A 19,251-nucleotide genomic window follows, 5' to 3' on the forward strand; every position below is an offset into this window, starting at 1 on the left:
TGAACACACATCACCAATGGTGGAGCGATTGAAATCGTGGTTGCTCCAGAGGTCAAAAGTGGAGGACCACAGATATCTCAGAGGGCTGATTGGGAGGGGCAAGACCATGGAGGAATTTGAAAACAATGATGAGAATGTTAAAATCAAGACATTGTTTAACCAGGAGCCTATGTAGATTAGTGAGCATGGGGTGATGGGTAAACAGAATTTGGTGCAACTTAGGACATGGGCAGCAGAGTTATGGTTAACATCAAGTTTACAGAGGGTAGATTGTGGGAGGCTGACCAGGAGTGCATTAGAATAGCAGCAGATGAGCTAAGGCAGGGGTTGAGTCAGGCAATGTTACGGTGGTGAAAATAGGTGCTCTTAGTGATGAGATAAATGAAAAAAATTACCTTAAAATAATAACCTTAGATGAAAAATGTGTTAGAAAATATTTTAAAAAGTTAATTTGTTTAATCTTTATTAATCTAATGAGTTTCGAATGTAATTAATGTAATAATTTGTACATATTATGGGTTATAAAACAAGAAAACATTTTTTTCAGTTGTAGCTAAAGTACAGGTGTTATAAATAGAATATGCTGTGGGTGCAATGAGATGTAATGAATTACTGCACTCACAAGACAGGACATATCCTACTATAGACTTCATCATATTCATCACTCACTCATGAAAGTATGCAGCTGCTCAGGACATGCTTTTAAATGAGTGTCTGTCCTTGTGATTGAACAAATAAGACAGTTTAGTAGAATTGTGGCTTTTGCATTTTTAGGTGTCAGCCTTGGCTCAGTGATAACTTTTAGAGATTTAATAGAGGTTTTTAAAATGATGAATGCTTTTGACAGAGTGAATTGTGAAGGATTAATTCCTGGTTGAGGACTCAGTAATCAATTTAAGGTTATCAGTAAGGGAATGAGGAGATTCTTTTTCACAAAGTGTTGTTGGATTTGCGAATGCTTTGCATAGGAAATGATTGAGGCTGTGAGCACTTCATCTTAATATTGTGAAAATTGGCTACTTATTTGAAACAGCGGAAGATACAATGCTACGGGGTGTGGGATTTGTTTTGGATTGCCGTAGTAAAGAGCTGGTAGAGATACAATGGGCCAAAAGATGATCTTCTGTACTGTACACTTCTGTGGCTCTGTTGGTTGTGCTTGGTGGCAAAAAAATGTTGGCAATGTTTAATGCTTGTGTCTTCTTTGCAGCTCCTTCTCCTGTGCTTATGGTGCATTTACTGAGTGCCACTTCAGATAGCATGACTCTATCGTGGCTTGCACCTGAGAAACCTAATGGCATAATTCTGGACTATGAGTTGAAATATCGTGAAAAGGTACAGTAATGCTGTGCATAGTTAAAGAGCCTTGCTGAAAAGATCAAGTGGTACTTTGGTAACACTATTGTCTTGCCAAAGATTATTTTCAATTCTTTTATGTGTGCATTGTGCAGTTAATTACTGGGGGCGGGGTGGGGTGGGGAGGGGGGTGGAATGTAGAATCTTTCAAAATGTTCAGGAGGGAATGTATCTTATTTATCGTATTTTAAAGAATATGACCTTTTCAAAGGTCATTTGTAGGTTAATACCCAGAACACTTTGCATAGACTTTTCAATAATGCATCAAATAATTTTTTTTTTGCAAAATCAAAAAACATTAACTTCTTCATAAACAACTTTCTGAGTCATGTAGCTGCTGAGTTGTGGATTGGACAATAACTATTAAGCCCATGCTAACATACTTTTCCTTCATATATTTACACTTATTTTAATCCAGGATCAAGATGAATCAACAGCATCGACCATTACAAGTCAGAAAAACACTATTCGTATTGAAGGGTTAAAACCAACTGCTTTTTATGGAATTCAAGTGCGTGCCAGGACAGTGGCTGGATATGGAAAGTACAGTGAATCTGTAGACTTCCAGACATTGATGAAAAGTATGTCCATTTTATTTAGAGTTTCGCTGGCAGTATTCAACAAAAATATTTAGAGACATCAAGTTGATGATAACTAATTAACACTATGTCTGATGCATTATCAATATTGCAAAAATATAAGTAATCTAAATCTCTTTTAATTTGTAGACATTTATTATAATTTAATAGTGGCATTTGTCAAATGATTTAAGGAGGTCAGATACTATGTAGAACCGTGGGAAGGAGATGATTACCTTAGACCAGGATTAAATCTTTGTTAAAGTGGAGTGTACATATAAAAATATTCACAGATTGTTAAGGGCTTTGCATTTCTTTGATTTTATACCTATTTGTGTGAAACCACCTTTTTTACTGGTGGGGCTCTTAATTAAAACCTGTCTTTTTCCATTTAGATGAGAGTGGGAAAAGCATCCAAGAACAATTGCCCCTGATTGTAGGTTCTGCCACTGCAGGCTTGGTTTTTATTGTAGCTGTACTTGTGATTGCGTTTGTGTGCATCAGGTAATTAAATATTTTCATTTATTCAAAAAAAGCCTTTTGTAAGAATTCTCATTGTGTGTATTTAATGCTTTTAGTATCACAATAGAGGTTTTACATATAATGATTTTTTTTCTTATTTTGCATGAAGGAAACGTGGAAGTGGCTCAGAGTCAGAATACACAGAGAAACTCCAGCAATACAGCACTGGCCACAGTAAGTTCTTTGAAAAAACCTTTCCATAAGAAACACATTGGGATAGAAATTAATCTTAATATGTTTTCAGGCTCAGAATCAGTGCTGTGTAGGCTCTGTGTGGCCCAACCTGGAGATCCACGACACCCAAAATTCAGGACTCCTTTCAGTAGGTTTGGTGAAGTGAAGCACCTGTTTTGTCTCCACAGGCATCTCAAACTTTTCAGATTTTTGAACTTTGTTCAATGGTAACGACCTCTGATAAGTGCTGGAGCAGAGTGGGATGCCTTTGCATGGGGCGGGGAAGTCAAGCACAATACTGTGGAGTCATGGGGACCATTCCCGCGCCTCCTGTCTCCACAAGAACAATTTTATCATTTTTTAAAAAAGAAAACAGGAAACATTTTTGGTGGCTGCATTGGATGCTGAAGAATTCTAATTGGAGCAGGCCCAAGTTCTGCTCTGCTCATCCAAAAGCAATTTCTCCAAGGGGCTGAAAACAGACATTAAGCCCCTCATTTGCATATGTAAGGGGCCTAATATCAGTTTTAGGGCCGGCTGAAAATTGACTTCCATTGTGCCCATTTTGTGCCTGTAAAAGGGGCAAGAAGTCCAATTTCTATTTCCCATAGCTAACCATTGATCCAGAAAGTGGAATCTATGTTGTTCCATTAAAGCTATTTATCACTTTTCTTTATGTACCAATAGTCACACCAGGAATGAAGGTGTATATTGATCCTTTCACCTATGAAGATCCAAATGAAGCTGTCAGAGAATTTGCCAAGGAAATTGATGTATCCTGTGTAAAAATTGAAGAAGTGATTGGAGCAGGTAGACTAAAAGGCATTGACAACCTCTTATACTAAAATATATCTAAATTTACTACGTTTTATGTAAGGCTAAATTTGAAATTTAATTTGTTGTCTTTTTTGTGCAGGTGAATTTGGGGAAGTATGTAGAGGACGCCTTAAACTGCCAGGGCGAAGGGAGATCTTTGTAGCAATAAAGACACTTAAGGCTGGTTATACTGAAAGACAGCGAAGGGATTTCCTAAGTGAAGCCAGTATTATGGGACAATTTGATCATCCAAATATTATCCATTTGGAGGGTGTGGTCACTAAAAGCCGCCCAGTAATGATTGTTACTGAGTTTATGGAGAATGGTGCCTTGGACTCCTTTCTCAGGGTAAGTGGAAGAGTAAAGGCCTCTTACATATAATGGTGTTTTCTATCAAGTGGTCCTTTTCACTAGTTGAAGTCCATAGAAAGAAAAATCAGGTGGGGTGTATTACAGGCAGCCAATCCACTACCAGCACTTTGTACCCATCAAAGCTGAACTTTACCCTTATTATTATGCTTGATGAATTTTTCAGTTCATGGTTTCCCTCTAAACTTAGGTTACATGTGACACAGCAGCATTTAATTTGAATGGAATTTCATGTATTTCCTAAGCTGAAGTGAAATGCCTTGATGATGGGTTAATATCCTTGCTGAAGGCCTATAACTAAATACAAGCACACTTGGCAGATTTCTTTGTGTGATATAGTGCAGGTGTGTTCTTTATAGTCACCTGATTGAAGGGATGTCATTCTTTTCATCAGGGTCGCCTCAGGAATTTCAAAGAAACCTGAGCTCCTCTTCCAACTGCCTTCATAGAAACAGAATACTTAATGCATTTTGTCCATTGAATTTCTGACCTTGCTGCTTGCTATTTTGCTTGCTTTGCAGATGAATGATGGACAGTTCACAGTGATCCAGCTGGTTGGCATGTTGAGAGGAATTGCAGCTGGGATGAAATATTTGTCAGAAATGAATTATGTGCACAGAGATCTGGCAGCCAGGAACATCCTGGTCAACAGTAACCTTGTGTGCAAAGTGTCTGATTTTGGTTTGTCGAGGTTCCTAGAGGATGATCCAACTGATCCAACTTACACAAGTTCATTGGTGAGGGCAACATTGAGTTATGTTGTGTATACTTCTTTCTCAAGTCGTGAAAACACTTTCAATGTTAAAGTACAAAAAAAGTGTTGTAAATTTTATACTGGTTGCAAATGAATCATAAAAATCATCTGAAAATACCAATGATAAAACTACTCTTTGTGTGGATAGATTCATTCTATGTTGTAATGTTCGGCTCAGGTGCTGTTTAATTTATTTATATAATTTATTTATTTAGAGATACAGCACTGAAACAGGCCCTTTGGCCCACCGAGTCTGTGCCGACCATCAACCACCCATATATACTAATCCTACATTAATCCCATATTCCTACCACACCCCCTATATCCCCCTACCACCTACCTATACTAGGGGAAATTTATAATGGACAATTTACCAACCAACCTGCAAGTCTTTGGCTGTGGGTGGAAACCGGAGCACCCGGCGAAAACCCACGCGGTCACAGGGAGAACTTGCAAACTCTGCACAGGCAGTACCCAGAACCAAACCCGGGTTGCTGGAGCTATGAGGCTGTGGTGCTAACCACTGCGCCACTGTAGAACCTGAACATAGCTTTTTAATGTGCTATTGTTTTGTTGAATCTTGGTGATCAGGTGAGAGCTGGGTGATTGAGAGTCGGCAGTGATCGAAAGTCGGTGGGGGTGGGGTGGGGTGGGAGGGAGCGGTGACAGCACGATCAGGAGAACTCTAAGGCCAATGGTTAGGCCGGATGTAGACATGTTTCTCCTGAATATAGCAGGCCTGTTGCTGGGAGAAAGGGTATTGATGTGGGTAGGGGGACCAAAAAGGGCTGGCAGTAGGCTGCTGTAAAGCCTGGCCCGACCCGACAACAGCCAACCCAAACCCGACCCGGGCCCAAGTCCTTTAATTTTTTTAAATGCCCAACCCAAACCGAACCTGACACATGTAGTCGGGTTTGGTCGGGTAGCCGGGCTTTACTGCAGAGTGCAGAGTCCAGAGTGCACATTTCCGACTGGACCTCCTGAATGTTCATTTGAAGATTACTTCCCGGAGCAAGGCAGCACTGTCCATGTCCAGCCCGACCTGACCCGAGCCTGAATGCTGGACCCGGAAGAGAGACCCAGAACGACCCGAACCCGACACACGTCATTGGGTCTGGTCGGGTTCGGGTCAGGTAGCCATGCATTAGGCTGCTGTAGCTTTATTGGGCCCAAACTCCTGCTCCTCCACATCCCTACAAAAATTCTCCTCAGAAAATTCCCACGCTGTTTTTGGAATGGCTTTCCCTTCAACAACCTGCTCAATAGACTCGTACAACTGGACTTAGTGTGAACGGCACATGTTTCATACTTTGTACGTGATAGTGGCAAAGAGGGTCCGAGCAACCCAATTTGCATATTTAAGCAGCCTTCTGCCCTTTAAAAGCATGCCTGAAAATTGAATTAGGTCAGCCTAAGACTGTCCAAGGAATCCACTTGATTTTCCTCTGCCAGTCTCCCATTTTTCAGCTGAGAAACAGGCAACAACAGTTAAAACTTGTCGCCATCCTTTTTGAAATTCATGAAACTAAATTAGGCTCATACCCTGAAAGCTTCTGCTGCAGAGTAATAAGATGTAAACTGGCAGTGAGGCTGGTGATTTATAGCTTTCTGCCAAAATGGTTTGCTCCTGAAAAGAAATGGCCTTTTGTTTTATGCTGCATATAACTTAATATAAATCTGTTAAAAATGAAGGGAGACTGAACACAGCTTTCTCTTTTTACCAGGGTGGAAAAATTCCAATCAGATGGACAGCCCCTGAAGCAATTGCATATCGCAAGTTCACCTCAGCCAGTGATGTGTGGAGTTACGGAATTGTCATGTGGGAAGTAATGTCATATGGGGAGAGACCATACTGGGACATGTCAAACCAAGATGTAAGTGTTTGAGCAGATAAGCAGGTATTGCCTGACAGATTCATTTGAAGTGTTAAGATAAAATGTTATACCTTTACTCACTTCTAATGAAATAAGGATTAGATTATTTTGAGTACCTTTAGGCATCCAGGATTTTGGCTAGTTTAGATAATTCTCAATTTTAAGTATTGGATTAGGTCCCTGGGGTCAGCATTGGCTTAAACACGCACTTTGCTACCAAAACCCCAATATTTCCTACCAAGTTCTCATCAAAGTGATCTGGTAGGACTCCAATTCAACATAAATTTAACAGTAGGTGTCGCACACTGCTCTAGAAATGTAGGCCTGTCATCATGAGTCCAATTATTGGTATTAACAGAATTCAGATGGATACCTGTGAAGCATGAATGCACCATATGGAATTACAATAAGTATTTCTGGGTAATTGGACTTGTTATGGGGACATACTTGCTCCATACCTACAGAATTGGATGTAAAAGGTCTATCCATTATAGAGTAAATGCTGGAGATTTGAAGCCTGTAAATGCAGTGCCTTGGAGCTGCTTTTTATGAGGCTGGTGAGTAGAGACACACATTCCTTCTATACTCCAGAATCCAGTTCTGGTTTCTACCCACAATAAGAGGAAACCTAAGCCTGAAAACTACCTAATATCTCACGATATTCAAAGTTCTTAAAATGGTTCCTTGGTTTGAAATCATGGCATGTACATTGAATGCTTTTGATCTCACAGAATAATCAGAAAGGGCCTGGCTGCATTTTGTTCTCATGGGGAATGATGTGGGCAGGTCAAAGCTTTATACAAAATTGCAGGATGTCATGTGGCTGAGGGGAAATCCAATTCCATTGCTTTCATTGACTTTTGCAAGACTTTTGATCTTGCACCACATGCAGCCTTCATGGAGAAGCTGGACTGTTGGAATATCTGTAGAAACTTGAATATTATCGAGCTGTGTATTTTGATTCAAATCCGTATATGATTAGTTTGGAAACTCACCAAGTCTGTCTCTCTCAAAAGAGGCCAATGTACCTTTGCTGAGGTTTGGTGCTCAAAACTGAATGCAATACTCCAGATGGGATCTAACCAAGACTCTGTACAATGGAGGTATTACTTCCACACTTCTGTATTTCAATCACTTTGAGATAAAGGAAAACGTTCCATTTGCTAACTTGATTACTTTTTATACCTGTACACTGGGGCTGGAATTGTACGTTGAGGCTGGAAAGCCAGGGGTGAGCCCTCCTCCGCCGAGCCTGCAAGCCCCGCTGCTATTTTGCTTGGCTCAGGCCATTAATTGGCTGCAGCCAGCCAGTACCAGCAACAATGGAGGAGACCCCGGACAATCGGCTAGGCCCCAGCGAGGAGGGGGTAGTCGGAGTGTAGGACGGGGTGGGGTGTTCAATTGGGGGCAGCCCGTGTTGCTGGAGGGGTCCCTCTGTAGGGCACAGGGTGCCCGATCAGGAGCGCCCCTCTCCCCAGCCCACATGCAGGCTGCCATGTATTACTAAGCAGCCTCCTCAGGTGCTGATGTGCCTGCCATTTATTGGCTACTTAAGGGCCTCAATTGGCCTAAGGGCAGGCGGGCCACCTATCACCTCCCCATCATTGGTAAAATAGCTGCTGGGGCAGTTAAGTGATGGGCATGGCACCAGCTCGCCTCCAACCCTATTTTATGCCCCCCCTGCTTCCTAGCCCGCTCCCGGGGAGGACATAAAATCTCTGCCTATCTTTTAGTGATTTTTACACATGGCCTCCTAAATCTCTTCACTTGTCCATAGCTCTCAGTCTCTTATAATTAAAACAATATTCCGACTTGTATTTCTCGGATCCAAAGTGGATGCCCTCACACTGCCTCACATTGAGCTCCATCTGCTAACATTTTTCCTACTCACTTCATCTGGCTAAGTCTCTTTGCAAATTTCTAATTCAATTTACTGTACCTCTTAACTTAGTATCATCTGCAAACTTGGACATACAACTCTGTATTCCTGCATCCGACATTACTACATATGATGAGGCCCTAATTCCCATTCCTAGAGAACTCCACTTCTCATATCCTGTCATTCACAGAACTAATCCTTTGTCCCTACACGTTGGGCTGAATTTTATGAGCCCTCTAAGGGACGTTCAAGGTGGCGGGGCACTCATAAAAATGTGAGAGAAGGCAAGGATCGAGTGCCCGTTGCCTTCACAACGCCAATTAATATAGTCGGGGTGGGGAAGGCTGAAGACGGTCTTCCCATCCAGAGGCCAATTGAGGCTTTTAATTGGCAACTTAAGGGCCTCTTCCCACCGTCGCTGGTATTTTACCAGCAGTGGGGTGGGGGGAAGGGGGGCCCTCCGCTCTGTGTGGAAGTTGCCCAGTATAACCAGGCGGCCTCATTGTGGGCTGGTGGTGGTGGGGGGACCCTCCTGCCTTGGCAAAGGCTGCCCTGTGCCACCACCCACTCCCCTGCCCTCAACCACCCCCAACCCCTCGCCAGGGTCTGCCAGACTGGTCCCGGTGAGCCCACCCCCACTTACCTGCAGTCCAAAACTCTGTGGCTGCTCCTGGTCTTGTGATTGCTGCAATTCCAGCTGTGGCCACCATTCTTGGTGGCGCTGCTGGGACTGCCCGGCTGCCAGCTCTTGGAGGTGGGATCCCCATCCTTAAAGGAACAGGGGCTCTGGCACCGGACAGTTAATTGTTTGAGCACTGTTAAATGCAGCTCGGGGTCAGCCAAACGGCCGAGGCAGGGATCCCCTCTCCTTTTTGGTCCAGCATTGGGACCCCTGCTGGCTGCATAAAATTCAGCCCTTTGTCTCCCACCTTCCAACCAATTACCACCCATGTCAATAGGTCATCACCAGTTTTTTTTCATTCATGGCGTCACTATAAAGGCTAACATTTTTTGCCCATTCTTAAGTTCCTTTGAGAAGGTGGTAATGAGCCACCTTCTTAAACTGCTGCAGTCCGTGTGGTGTAGATAGACCCACAGTGCTGTTAGATAGGGAGTTCCAGGATATTGACATAGCAACAGTGAAGGAACAATATATTTCTAAGTCACAGTCATGTGTGACTTGGAGGGGAACTTGCAGGTGCTGGTGTTCCCATGCGCCTGCTACCCTTGTCCTTCTAGGTGATAGAGGTCACGGGTTTGGAAGGTGCTGTCGAAGAAGCCTTGCTGAGTTACTGCAGTGCATCTTGTAGATGGTACACACTGCAGCCAGGGTATGCTGGTGATGGAGGGAGTGAATGTTTAAGTTGGTGGATGGGGTGTTGATCAAGCAGGCTGCTTTGTCCTGGATGATGTTGAGTTTCCTGAGTGTTGTTGGAACTGCACTAAACCTGACAAGTGGAGAGTATTCAATCATATTCATGATTTGTACCTTGTAGATGGTGGAGAGGCTTTGGGGAGTCATCCATGCTGATTCTGTTTGATCAGCATAGACTGTCCCAAGTGCTCAATGTCTCTGTGATGATATTCCAGTAATCTTCCTACAATTGATGCTTAACCAACAACAGTGTAGTTCCCTGGGCTGGAATTTAACATTGAGGTGGTGGCCCCGCCCACCGGCTGTAAAGTCGGGTGCAAGCCCGCCTCTGTCAGGCCTAGAGGCCACGCTACTATTTTATGTGGCTCAGGCCCTTAATTGGCCTCGGTCAGGACTTCCGCCCCTCTGAGGCAGGAAGTTGGGTACAGGGTGCCCAATCAGGAGGGCCCCTCTCCTGAGCCTGCAAGGAGGCTGCCATGCATTACTAGGCAGCCTCCTTCGTTGCTGAAGTGCCCATCTGCCACTGGTAAAATTCCACCTAAGGGCCTTAATTAGCCACAGACGGTCGGGCCATTTGCCACCTCTTCCGCTGCTGGCAAAACAGCAGAGGGGACGGGTCTGTGACGGGCATGGCATCCCACCCCCTGCCTCCCACCTGATTTTACACCCATCCCTGCCTCCTAGCCTACTTCCGGGTGTGGGGAAGGGCATTAAATTCCGGTATTGGTTTCTGTCTGCCTCCCTTCTTACATTTGCAGTTTTTCATTCCAAAGGCACAATTATAGAATCTGGAGAGCTATGGAAAATGAACTGAGTGTATTTGTAGTCTCTGATAATGCTTTGGATTCCCTTGCAGGTTATCAATGCTGTGGAACAGGACTACCGTTTGCCCCCTCCAATGGACTGTCCAACTGCCCTACATCAGTTGATGTTGGACTGCTGGGTGAAAGATCGTAACAACCGACCCAAATTTGCCCAAATTGTAAACACACTGGACAAACTCATTAGGAATGCAGCTAGCCTGAAGGTAGTCTCCATTGCCAATCCAGGGTATGTCTCATCACAAGGTAGAAATTTTGTTTCAAAGACTGCACAGAAATGTCACCTTTGATTTTGACTAATTTCCTACCTTTTTAATCGTTATATTAGATAATATAATCTTTGGTTATTCATATAATAAGGATGTCATAAAAAAGACCTTCATTTGATCAATGAACATTTATTTCACAAACTAAAATACTGACAGTTTAAGTGATCAAGTTTAATATTTTGATCTTGGCGCCTGCTGCTCAAGCATGGAGTCTGTATAGGTCATGACCCTGGTTATCTCCTGGTCTTTGGTATAAATGCCTGTTATGTCAGGTGATCTGTGGGACCACAAAAAACAGTATGGACTCTTCAGCAAATGGAAAGACACTTGAGGATTTTCAAAATGGTTTGGATCTTTTCTTTCTGTCTGTGCATCCAGATCCTTACTGATGAGTGATAGACAGGAAACAATAATGAAGTGACCTTTTTGTTTTGAACTAAAGGTCACAAGGTCAGGTGATTCTTAATTGATAAGACAGATAAGAAACCTAGCTAAAGAATGAAAGAAGAATACAAACAGAGGTGTATTAGTTACATGAGTGGTTGCACAAAATAAAAAAAAAATTGCTTAGCAGCACGATGGGAATAAACAATGAGCCTCTGGAAAGCTTTAGGTAGCAATAGACAAGTTAATAAAAAACATATAAATCGAAAGGGATTATTAGACAAAGTCTGCTTCTGGTAATAGAGATGAAGCCTTCAACTAAAACAAAATCTCCAATTCTAGCCTGACACCTGTTGAGGTCCCCTCTTCAAGTTTGGTTTGCCACGAGGCAGCCAGTACCATCGTAGGCTGCATTTAGGGAGACTAACTCTGGGGATCACCTGCAACAAAGAATGTAAGTAATAAAAACAAGAAATGCTGGAACCACTCAGCAGGTCTGGCAGCATCTGTGGAAAGAGAAGCAGAGTTAACATTTCGGGTCAGTGACCCTTCATCGGGTCAGTTCCGATGAAGGGTCACTGACCCGAAATGTTAACTCTGCCAGTTCCGATGAAGGGTCACTGACCCGAAGCGTTAACTCTGCTTCTCTTTCCACAGATGCTGCCAGACCTGCTGAGTGGTTCCAGCATTTCTTGTTTTTATTTCAGATTTCCAGCATCCGCAGTATTTTGCTTTTATTAAAGAACGTAAGTAACTTGTGTGAATGTGGAGCTGCAAGGAGCAGGGGTGCTCCTAGCGGCTCTAGGTCAAAGGACCAGATTGTCACTCTGAACATCACCATCCCCCATTGCTGCCACTCCCTCCCCATCGCCACCGCTCCCAGCCGCAACCACCTGATTGCCAGCCACAATCTTCCCTCTTCCTCCAGCAATGGTCCTCACAGTCTCTGATGCAGGTCATCCTCCTGATCCCAGGCCCTGACCCCAACCCCCTGAACAAGGTACCCCTCCCAATCCCAACTGAGACTCCAATCCCTGACCCCTGACACCACTTGCCTGAGGGCTGCTGCGACCTGAGGCCCAATATATGGAGCATTTCAGGCTTCATCATTCAGGCTGGAGGATGGGAAAGTGTGAACTAAGTTCCTCCTGCATCCAAAACTGGGTGCGGCTCTATTTCTAGGTCTTCACGTCATAACCTGAGTCTGCTGAGTTAAATGCCCCAGAGTACGGAGGGACAAGTAGCAGCTAGTGTTCATAATGCTGATCACTATGCTTACTGAAAAATTTATGTGCTTCTGTGCACAAATGTTGGGTGAGAATTGTAAATTTGGCTATGATGTCCCCATTGAATCGTCTTTCGGAATTCACTGTCTAAGTTCCTACTTGAAGTATAGCCACCTCGTTGATATATTAGGGGCTTGCGAGTGCCAACGGAACTTTAATCAACATTGTTAGGAAAGTGGGCAAAACTGGTAGGTGGGGTGGAAATGGTGATTCTTAGATCCTGCTTAGTATTTGTTTGCTCATTCAAGAATGAAAGTTTGAAGACATCTGTTCTTTTCCCTCCACTCTCTTTGTGTATAACTAGAAAAGATGTACCAAATTAGATTCATATGATTTTAATTTTGATCTAAACACTGCTGGAGGTGGAAATAAATGAAACACATACCCTGAATGGCCATTTCAGTTTGAGCTTATGTGAGGAATGATTACATAGAGTGTCTGTCAAGCATTATTTCCCTCATTTCAAAAGTTTAAGGGGAAAAATTGAAAAGGCAACTTAAGAGGATTGGTGCCCTGAGAAGACCTGGGACCTTTTACTTTATTCCTTTAACTAAGGGAAAACTAGACCTGCCCTTGAGGAAGTACTATTTGCCCCTGTATGGAGGTGCAGAGAAACAGATCCTCAAATTATTTTCTTTAAGTAACAGTACATCTACTGCAACCATGACACATTCCATACCTGTATGCTGGCTTGGAATGTTCAATTGGCAATGATATGGTCCACAGACCCAAATACCCAAAGGGGCTCAGATGTTTTGTGCTTTTTATCACACATGTATCATCAATGTCGTCATCAGTTAACAAACCTATTCCAATATTGGCCCATGTGACAGGATGGGTCATTAGCTAGGGCTGTCTAATCATGCCTGCTTGATCTGTTTCCTCAAAAATTCTCATCCATTTCCTGTGTGGTCTGTTTTACATTATCTTTGAATCTTTTCTGTGGATGCCTTGGCCGGAACTTCTTGGCAATTGTCACTCATAAAACACTTTACATATCCAAAGCAAACTAACCTTTATATAGTATTCAACTAAACTGTGCCTCAAATTCTTTCCTGATGTCCTCATTGCTAATTGTTCTCACTCTATTCAACTGTAGTTCTTTTATCAGACTATCTTCTTCAGTTCTCAGGATTTGTCATATAAATATATTCCTTCGGCAATGTAGTCAGGCTTAACAGTGTGCTACGGGCATAAATACTATAGCTGTATGTTTAACATATTTTATTTATAGCTACAGAATTTATATATTTTAACACTTCATATGGAAAGAAGTGTTTTATTGTTTTGTCATGAAGGAAATCCGACAACATGATTTTGGTTCCTTACATAGAGAATCTGACAAAAGATCCGCAAAGATCTTGCAATCACTGTGGCGTGGAGTTCCCCTTTCCTGACGTCAGCTTCAAACTGGCGCCAAGTCAAGGAGATCTCCAGGTGTCCAGCAGCAGTGATGTCATCAAGCAGGGCAAGTAGCCAATCACCTACACCACATGGACTGCAGCAGTTCAAGAAGGTGGCTCACCACCACCTTCTCAAGGGCAATTAGGGATGGACAATAAATGCTGGCCTTGCCGGTGATGCTCATATCCCATAAGCATGTATATAAAAGCATTGAAGTAGTCTCAGAAACAGCAAACCAGGAAGTATAAACCACTGACTCCCTTCACTTTTAATTTAACTTTTACAGATAATGAAATAAAAGATTAGGACAAACACATAGGATTAAAGTAGAAGCTAAAATATCATAAACAAACTTCAAACAATATTATTTTTAAAATATGTAGAATTTATCATAATAATGAAATTTGACATTCAACAAATATAAAATTACTCTTTCAGAGCCATTGAGGCTGTTTAGCGGTAATTATGAACAAGTACGCCATTAAAAAACAGTTACACCTCATTCAACAAGCTGTGAGTTATACAAGTGTTTTTACAGTGAGATTAATAGCTTAACAGTAGAAGTTCACATCAGTTCAATGATTTCTAATTGATTGCATTCTGGGGGGCCTTAACAGTGCACCTTCTAAAGAAGGGTAGAATCACTAACAACAGCTTATTTATTTCAGTGCTTAACTATGCATGTGTGAACTCCAGAAGTTGCTGTGAGTTTCAGAGGAGTAATGACAGTGAATGCTAACAATTTCATGACAATTACCACCGCAAAATCTGGGTCATGGTGAAAAATAAAACTAAATTCTCTTGATGTAAAACTGCACAACCAGAAGGTTGACAGAGAAGTAATTGCAAAGGACTTCTAGCTAGTGGCAACCAGTGTTTTTTTTGTATTGCATAACATTGAGACTCTAGCACAGACTGAGCTCCGGAATAATTTGTGCCAGATTACACACACAGCCAGCCAACACAGATACTCTTCTCCCCAGGTGCAGGTTAGAACATAAACATGATGTTGGAAAATTCCATTTGTCAGCTGGTCAGGACTGGGGTACTCTGCACTGAAAAAGAAGAAAAGTAAAATAAAACATGCTTTCTCCCTCTATTGCTTCTGTCTTCAAAAGTTTCACTTTGTTGAGGCCTGTTTTAGTTTTTCATTGTTCATTTCACTTGTCATTGGTTCTGAAGAATTATTTTGTTCCTTTTTGGTATTAATTTTGCCCATTTAAAGTTCAACACACAGTTCAAGGTGAACAAGAGACATTTATAAACAAGCCTTTTTTAGTCAAGGGGCAAGTAACTTGTAATTGTATTTTGAGCACTGCTTCAGAGTCAGGACCTTGCAAAAAAAAAGCTTGAAGTAACATTGGCACAATTACTTTATGGTTACATAGTAATGCCTATGGAAACAGGAAACATCAGCAGCAGTTGATGTCACCCCTTTTGTCACATTAGATCTTTAAGCAGTACAGACATGCTCAATCAGTTATCAATGGTCAGAACTGACCTGCTATGTGAAGTAGCATAAACAGGGCATCTGTGATCCTTATCATCCTCAGTACCTGAAGTGACTTGTTCCAGACTCACTCTGGATACTGATGTAAGCAGGGCTTAAGGTGTGGACTGATTTTGTCTTATCTTCCCCACAGCCCTTCCCAGCCTCTTTTGGACCGTACTGTTCCTGACTACACCACATTCACCACAGTGGGAGACTGGCTAGATGCAATTAAAATGGGTCGGTACAAGGAGAATTTTATTAATGCTGGGTTCACCTCTTTCGACTTGGTTGCTCAGATGACAGCAGAGTAAGTATTAACCCTCATCACTTTCTCTAGCCTGTTCATGGAATTTGTGATGAACTAAGGCTGAGACAAAAACATGTACAACTGGAGCAGCCATTTCAATCATGATATGCCTTATACATAAAGTGTAGACTCTGTCCCTAGAATACCAGGTGGAAGCCACTGGCTTCATGCTTGGGTTTTAGATGCCAAATAATTACAAGTATTTTTCCATCAATGGGACCAAATAGTTTCATGTATTTTTCCATCAGTGGGACCACAGAATTAATATGTAGAGCAGGAATATTACATACAATATTAATAAGTGGGAAGTTGGGTTTGAGAGATATCAAAAAGGGACTTTTTCCATTTCCAAAAAAAATGCTTAGTTTCCAATGTTCTTTAGAATAATACCAAGCAGTTAATGGCATTTAAAGGCTTCATTGTGCAATCGGAGCTATATTCATTTTTATAAAAAAAATAAATAATACAAAAGTATTATGTTCAAATAGAGGAACCTTAGAAGATAGAGAAATGTCTCAAAAACAAATGTAGCAGAGAAACCAAAGTCAGCAATTAGGACAGTTGTGAAACATTGCTTTAATATTCCCCATAAATTTTGGAAAATGCACTTTTCGGAGCTTTAGAGGCAGAAAGAACATTCTGAGGACATCAGAATTGAATTATCAAACATTCTTTGTTTTTTTTTGTTGGAACACAGTCAAAATAACTTGCCAAAGAAAATGTAACAAATGTACATTCTGTTGCAGGGACCTGCTGAGGATAGGAGTCACATTGGCTGGGCACCAGAAGAAGATTCTCGGCAGCATTCAGGACATGAGATTACAGATGAACCAGACGCTTCCCGTGCAAGTCTGACAGCAAAAAACTCTGGAACTGATTAAGATTGAAGTCAAGTAGAATAATTGCGTGCAGTGCCTGGCTTCCAGTTTTTCCTGTGTGGAGCACCTAGAACTATTGTTTCAAGTCAACCCTCAGTTCAAGGATAATTGTAGCATGAATTGAAAAATGTCTGAAAGAGCTCCAAAAAGGAATGCAGTCTGAAGATAGTTATTATGTCTTTTGGGCAATTGGTTTGTTTCATGGAATTTTGCTCCTATTGCACCAAACCTGTGACAATATCAAAGACTATCAAGAGTTGCCATGGGAGGCAAGATCTGCCCAAAAGCCAGTACATAAGTCTTCATATTGAAGATGAATTATTTAAATCAATGTGTAAAGATACCACATGAAATATTGGATCACAGATTTGATATTCAGCTTGTGTGTTGCATTCCTTCAGAGCAGCATCTATGAAAAAAATAATAAAGTTGAACAATTCTGTATATAGCGTGGCAACCTTGTAACTAGAGTCTGAGCTAGTCCCTATTTCTCAACTTGCAATAAAGCCAGATTGGAATAGCTAAACAGGAATGCCTTCAAGGTGTGCTTGCACCTTTTGGTCCAAAATGACCTTTCTTCACAACTTGTGTGGCACTTGAGCATTGAATACTGGCATCAAGATAATTATATCTTGCGAGGGAAATGAAAGTACACATGCCCAACTATCATGCATATAAGATTTCACTTGAAGTTCCCAGGTGTTCTTATAATTTATGGTTACTCTAAGTAAACGGATTACTGGATGTATTGGCTCTACCTGTGCACTAGCAAGTGAAGGAAATGCTGTGCCAAGAATAGTACGAAACGGCTCTTATAGTGTTCAATCAAATAACACCTGGGCAAAGATGGATGACAAAAGCCTCAACAATGAACTGATTCTGACAGATTCAAAACTGCTGTAATGCAGGGTAGAGTCTTTCTTCTGGATTTTATGATTGGGATTCCTTTGGTTTCATCTGAATTTATGAAGTCGTCACCTATGGGAGAAGAGTTGGACAGAACTTTCTGAATTATAGAAGCAGAGACTAAACCACCAAAATGATTTAAAACCTTTAACTGTGAGAGCTGTCAAGAAAAATGAGTGACTATACATGACTGAAGAAACTTCATGGCCATCTGTTTAACCAAGTGCTGTTAAATTTTGTTGTCATTGCCAAAAGACAGGAAATTTTATTTTTTCTAAAGGACACATAAAACCTTTGTAAACAATTGTGTGCAGAGTCTGTAATTGTGGAACAAAATATGGAAAAGGCAATAAGCATTTTTAATTTAGCTTGTATTACAGTACATCATTCTTAGTTAATCTGCAAACGTTCCCTTACTCAATATTCCAAGTGAACATGATAGAGGAGACTGTACATTTGTACATATTATTAGATATTTTCCTTTGTTAATGTGTGGGCTTTAAACAATAAATACAGACTGTGTATATTTTGCCACTCTAAATAGCATATGCCTGTATTGTATATAGACAAGACAAAAATGTGCAGAATGCAACAGTTAAATTTGAATGTTCTGCAATCCTAAATCACAAAAGTAGACCCTTAATTCCAAATTGTACTGTACGATAACACTGTGTTGTAAAAAATAATTTGAACTATTTGTTGTGATAGGTTATTCATTAGTAGTTCACGGTGTCTGCGTGGCATCTGTGACTAAGTTAAAACATTTGGTTACTGTTGCTGTGAATTTGGTGCAAGCTTTAATAACCATGGCCCACCATTTCCTCTCAAGTAATCTTTCCACTTAGTACTTCTGTAATAGCCTTACTATGGCTAATCTTTTGTAGAAAGACCTAATGGCTGTCTTCCAGTCACTTTGGAAAACATACCTGTATAGTATTTTGCAAACTTTTTAAAATATTGAGATGTATTTAATGGTGAAAAATGATGCATTCTTGCATTTGTAGAAATATTTTTAAAGAACTTTTGCAATTAAATTATTTAAGAAGTTTATGGTATTTCTTTGTGCCTGTTTCTTTTGTTTTATGCATCAAATTCAAAGTCACTGCCAGTGTTCAAAGTTGGCAATTGGTAATACAATGTTTTATGGTAGTGATTATTTGTTGGAAACATCCTTAGGAGTAGTGTTTGTTTTTGAAGAATACTTTCCTGGCAATGCAGCCAGTTTTCAATACATATTTAAAAACTATCATAGTGGCCTGACGCAGTACTGTAATACTGTAAAATGACAAAAAAATGTCCTAATGAAAAATAAAGTTTATTAAAATTTAGATTTCAAATTCTTCTACTGGGTACAAGTCAACTAGGAATCCACTTTTACTATTTTAATATTTACAGCTGATTGACAAATAAATGTGATGAACTGAGAATGTCTCTGAAATTGAGGACATGTTTCACAATGTCTTAATGTCGTGATAAGGAGCAGAAGGGTAGTAAAAACATATTTAAGGCTGAATACTAACAATGAATCTTCAGTCTCATTCATGAGTTGATTACTCGCCCTCAAATTGTTAAGTACACCCTGCAGAATACCTAAATCTCTGATCTTTAGAAGTAAAACTTTACTCCCCCAAATGGCTGCTCACTTTCTTGAAGCTTCCTGTAGTATGTAGAATAGCTTAGTCCATTTTGTATATTTCTTTATTACTACTTACCGCTCAGTGACTGGTCAACAGGAGGTGTTGCTGCCGTGGGCCAATAGGCAAATTTCAACCACCCCCAGAGAAATGGAATATTCCAATATAATTAT

The 19,251-nt window shown here is 41.1% G+C and overlaps 1 protein-coding gene across 4 annotated transcripts in view; it reads left to right on the forward strand.

Moving 5' to 3' along the window:
* The window catches only part of LOC137375304 (ephrin type-B receptor 3-like), a 100,230-nt gene extending 81,529 nt beyond the window's left edge, over positions 1–18,701 (forward strand). Inside the window, exons 6-16 of one of the 4 annotated variants that reach the window (XM_068042262.1) lie at positions 1,211–1,335; positions 1,775–1,937; positions 2,330–2,438; positions 2,566–2,630; positions 3,318–3,452; positions 3,547–3,794; positions 4,337–4,552; positions 6,294–6,443; positions 10,554–10,747; positions 15,505–15,660; positions 16,407–18,701. In XM_068042262.1, coding sequence (XP_067898363.1) covers positions 1,211–1,335; positions 1,775–1,937; positions 2,330–2,438; positions 2,566–2,630; positions 3,318–3,452; positions 3,547–3,794; positions 4,337–4,552; positions 6,294–6,443; positions 10,554–10,747; positions 15,505–15,660; positions 16,407–16,515 — 1,670 coding nt within the window. In that variant the 3' untranslated portion in view covers positions 16,516–18,701. The remainder of the gene's footprint in view (positions 1–1,210; positions 1,336–1,774; positions 1,938–2,329; positions 2,439–2,565; positions 2,631–3,317; positions 3,453–3,546; positions 3,795–4,336; positions 4,553–6,293; positions 6,444–10,553; positions 10,748–15,504; positions 15,661–16,406) is intronic. The other 3 variants (XM_068042263.1, XM_068042264.1, XM_068042265.1) reach the window with 3 other exon arrangements.
* The last annotated feature ends 550 nt before the right edge of the window (positions 18,702–19,251 follow it).

The sequence above is a fragment of the Heterodontus francisci genome, chromosome 11, assembly GCF_036365525.1.
Source record: "Heterodontus francisci isolate sHetFra1 chromosome 11, sHetFra1.hap1, whole genome shotgun sequence".
In the NCBI taxonomy this organism is placed as follows: domain Eukaryota; kingdom Metazoa; phylum Chordata; class Chondrichthyes; order Heterodontiformes; family Heterodontidae; genus Heterodontus; species Heterodontus francisci.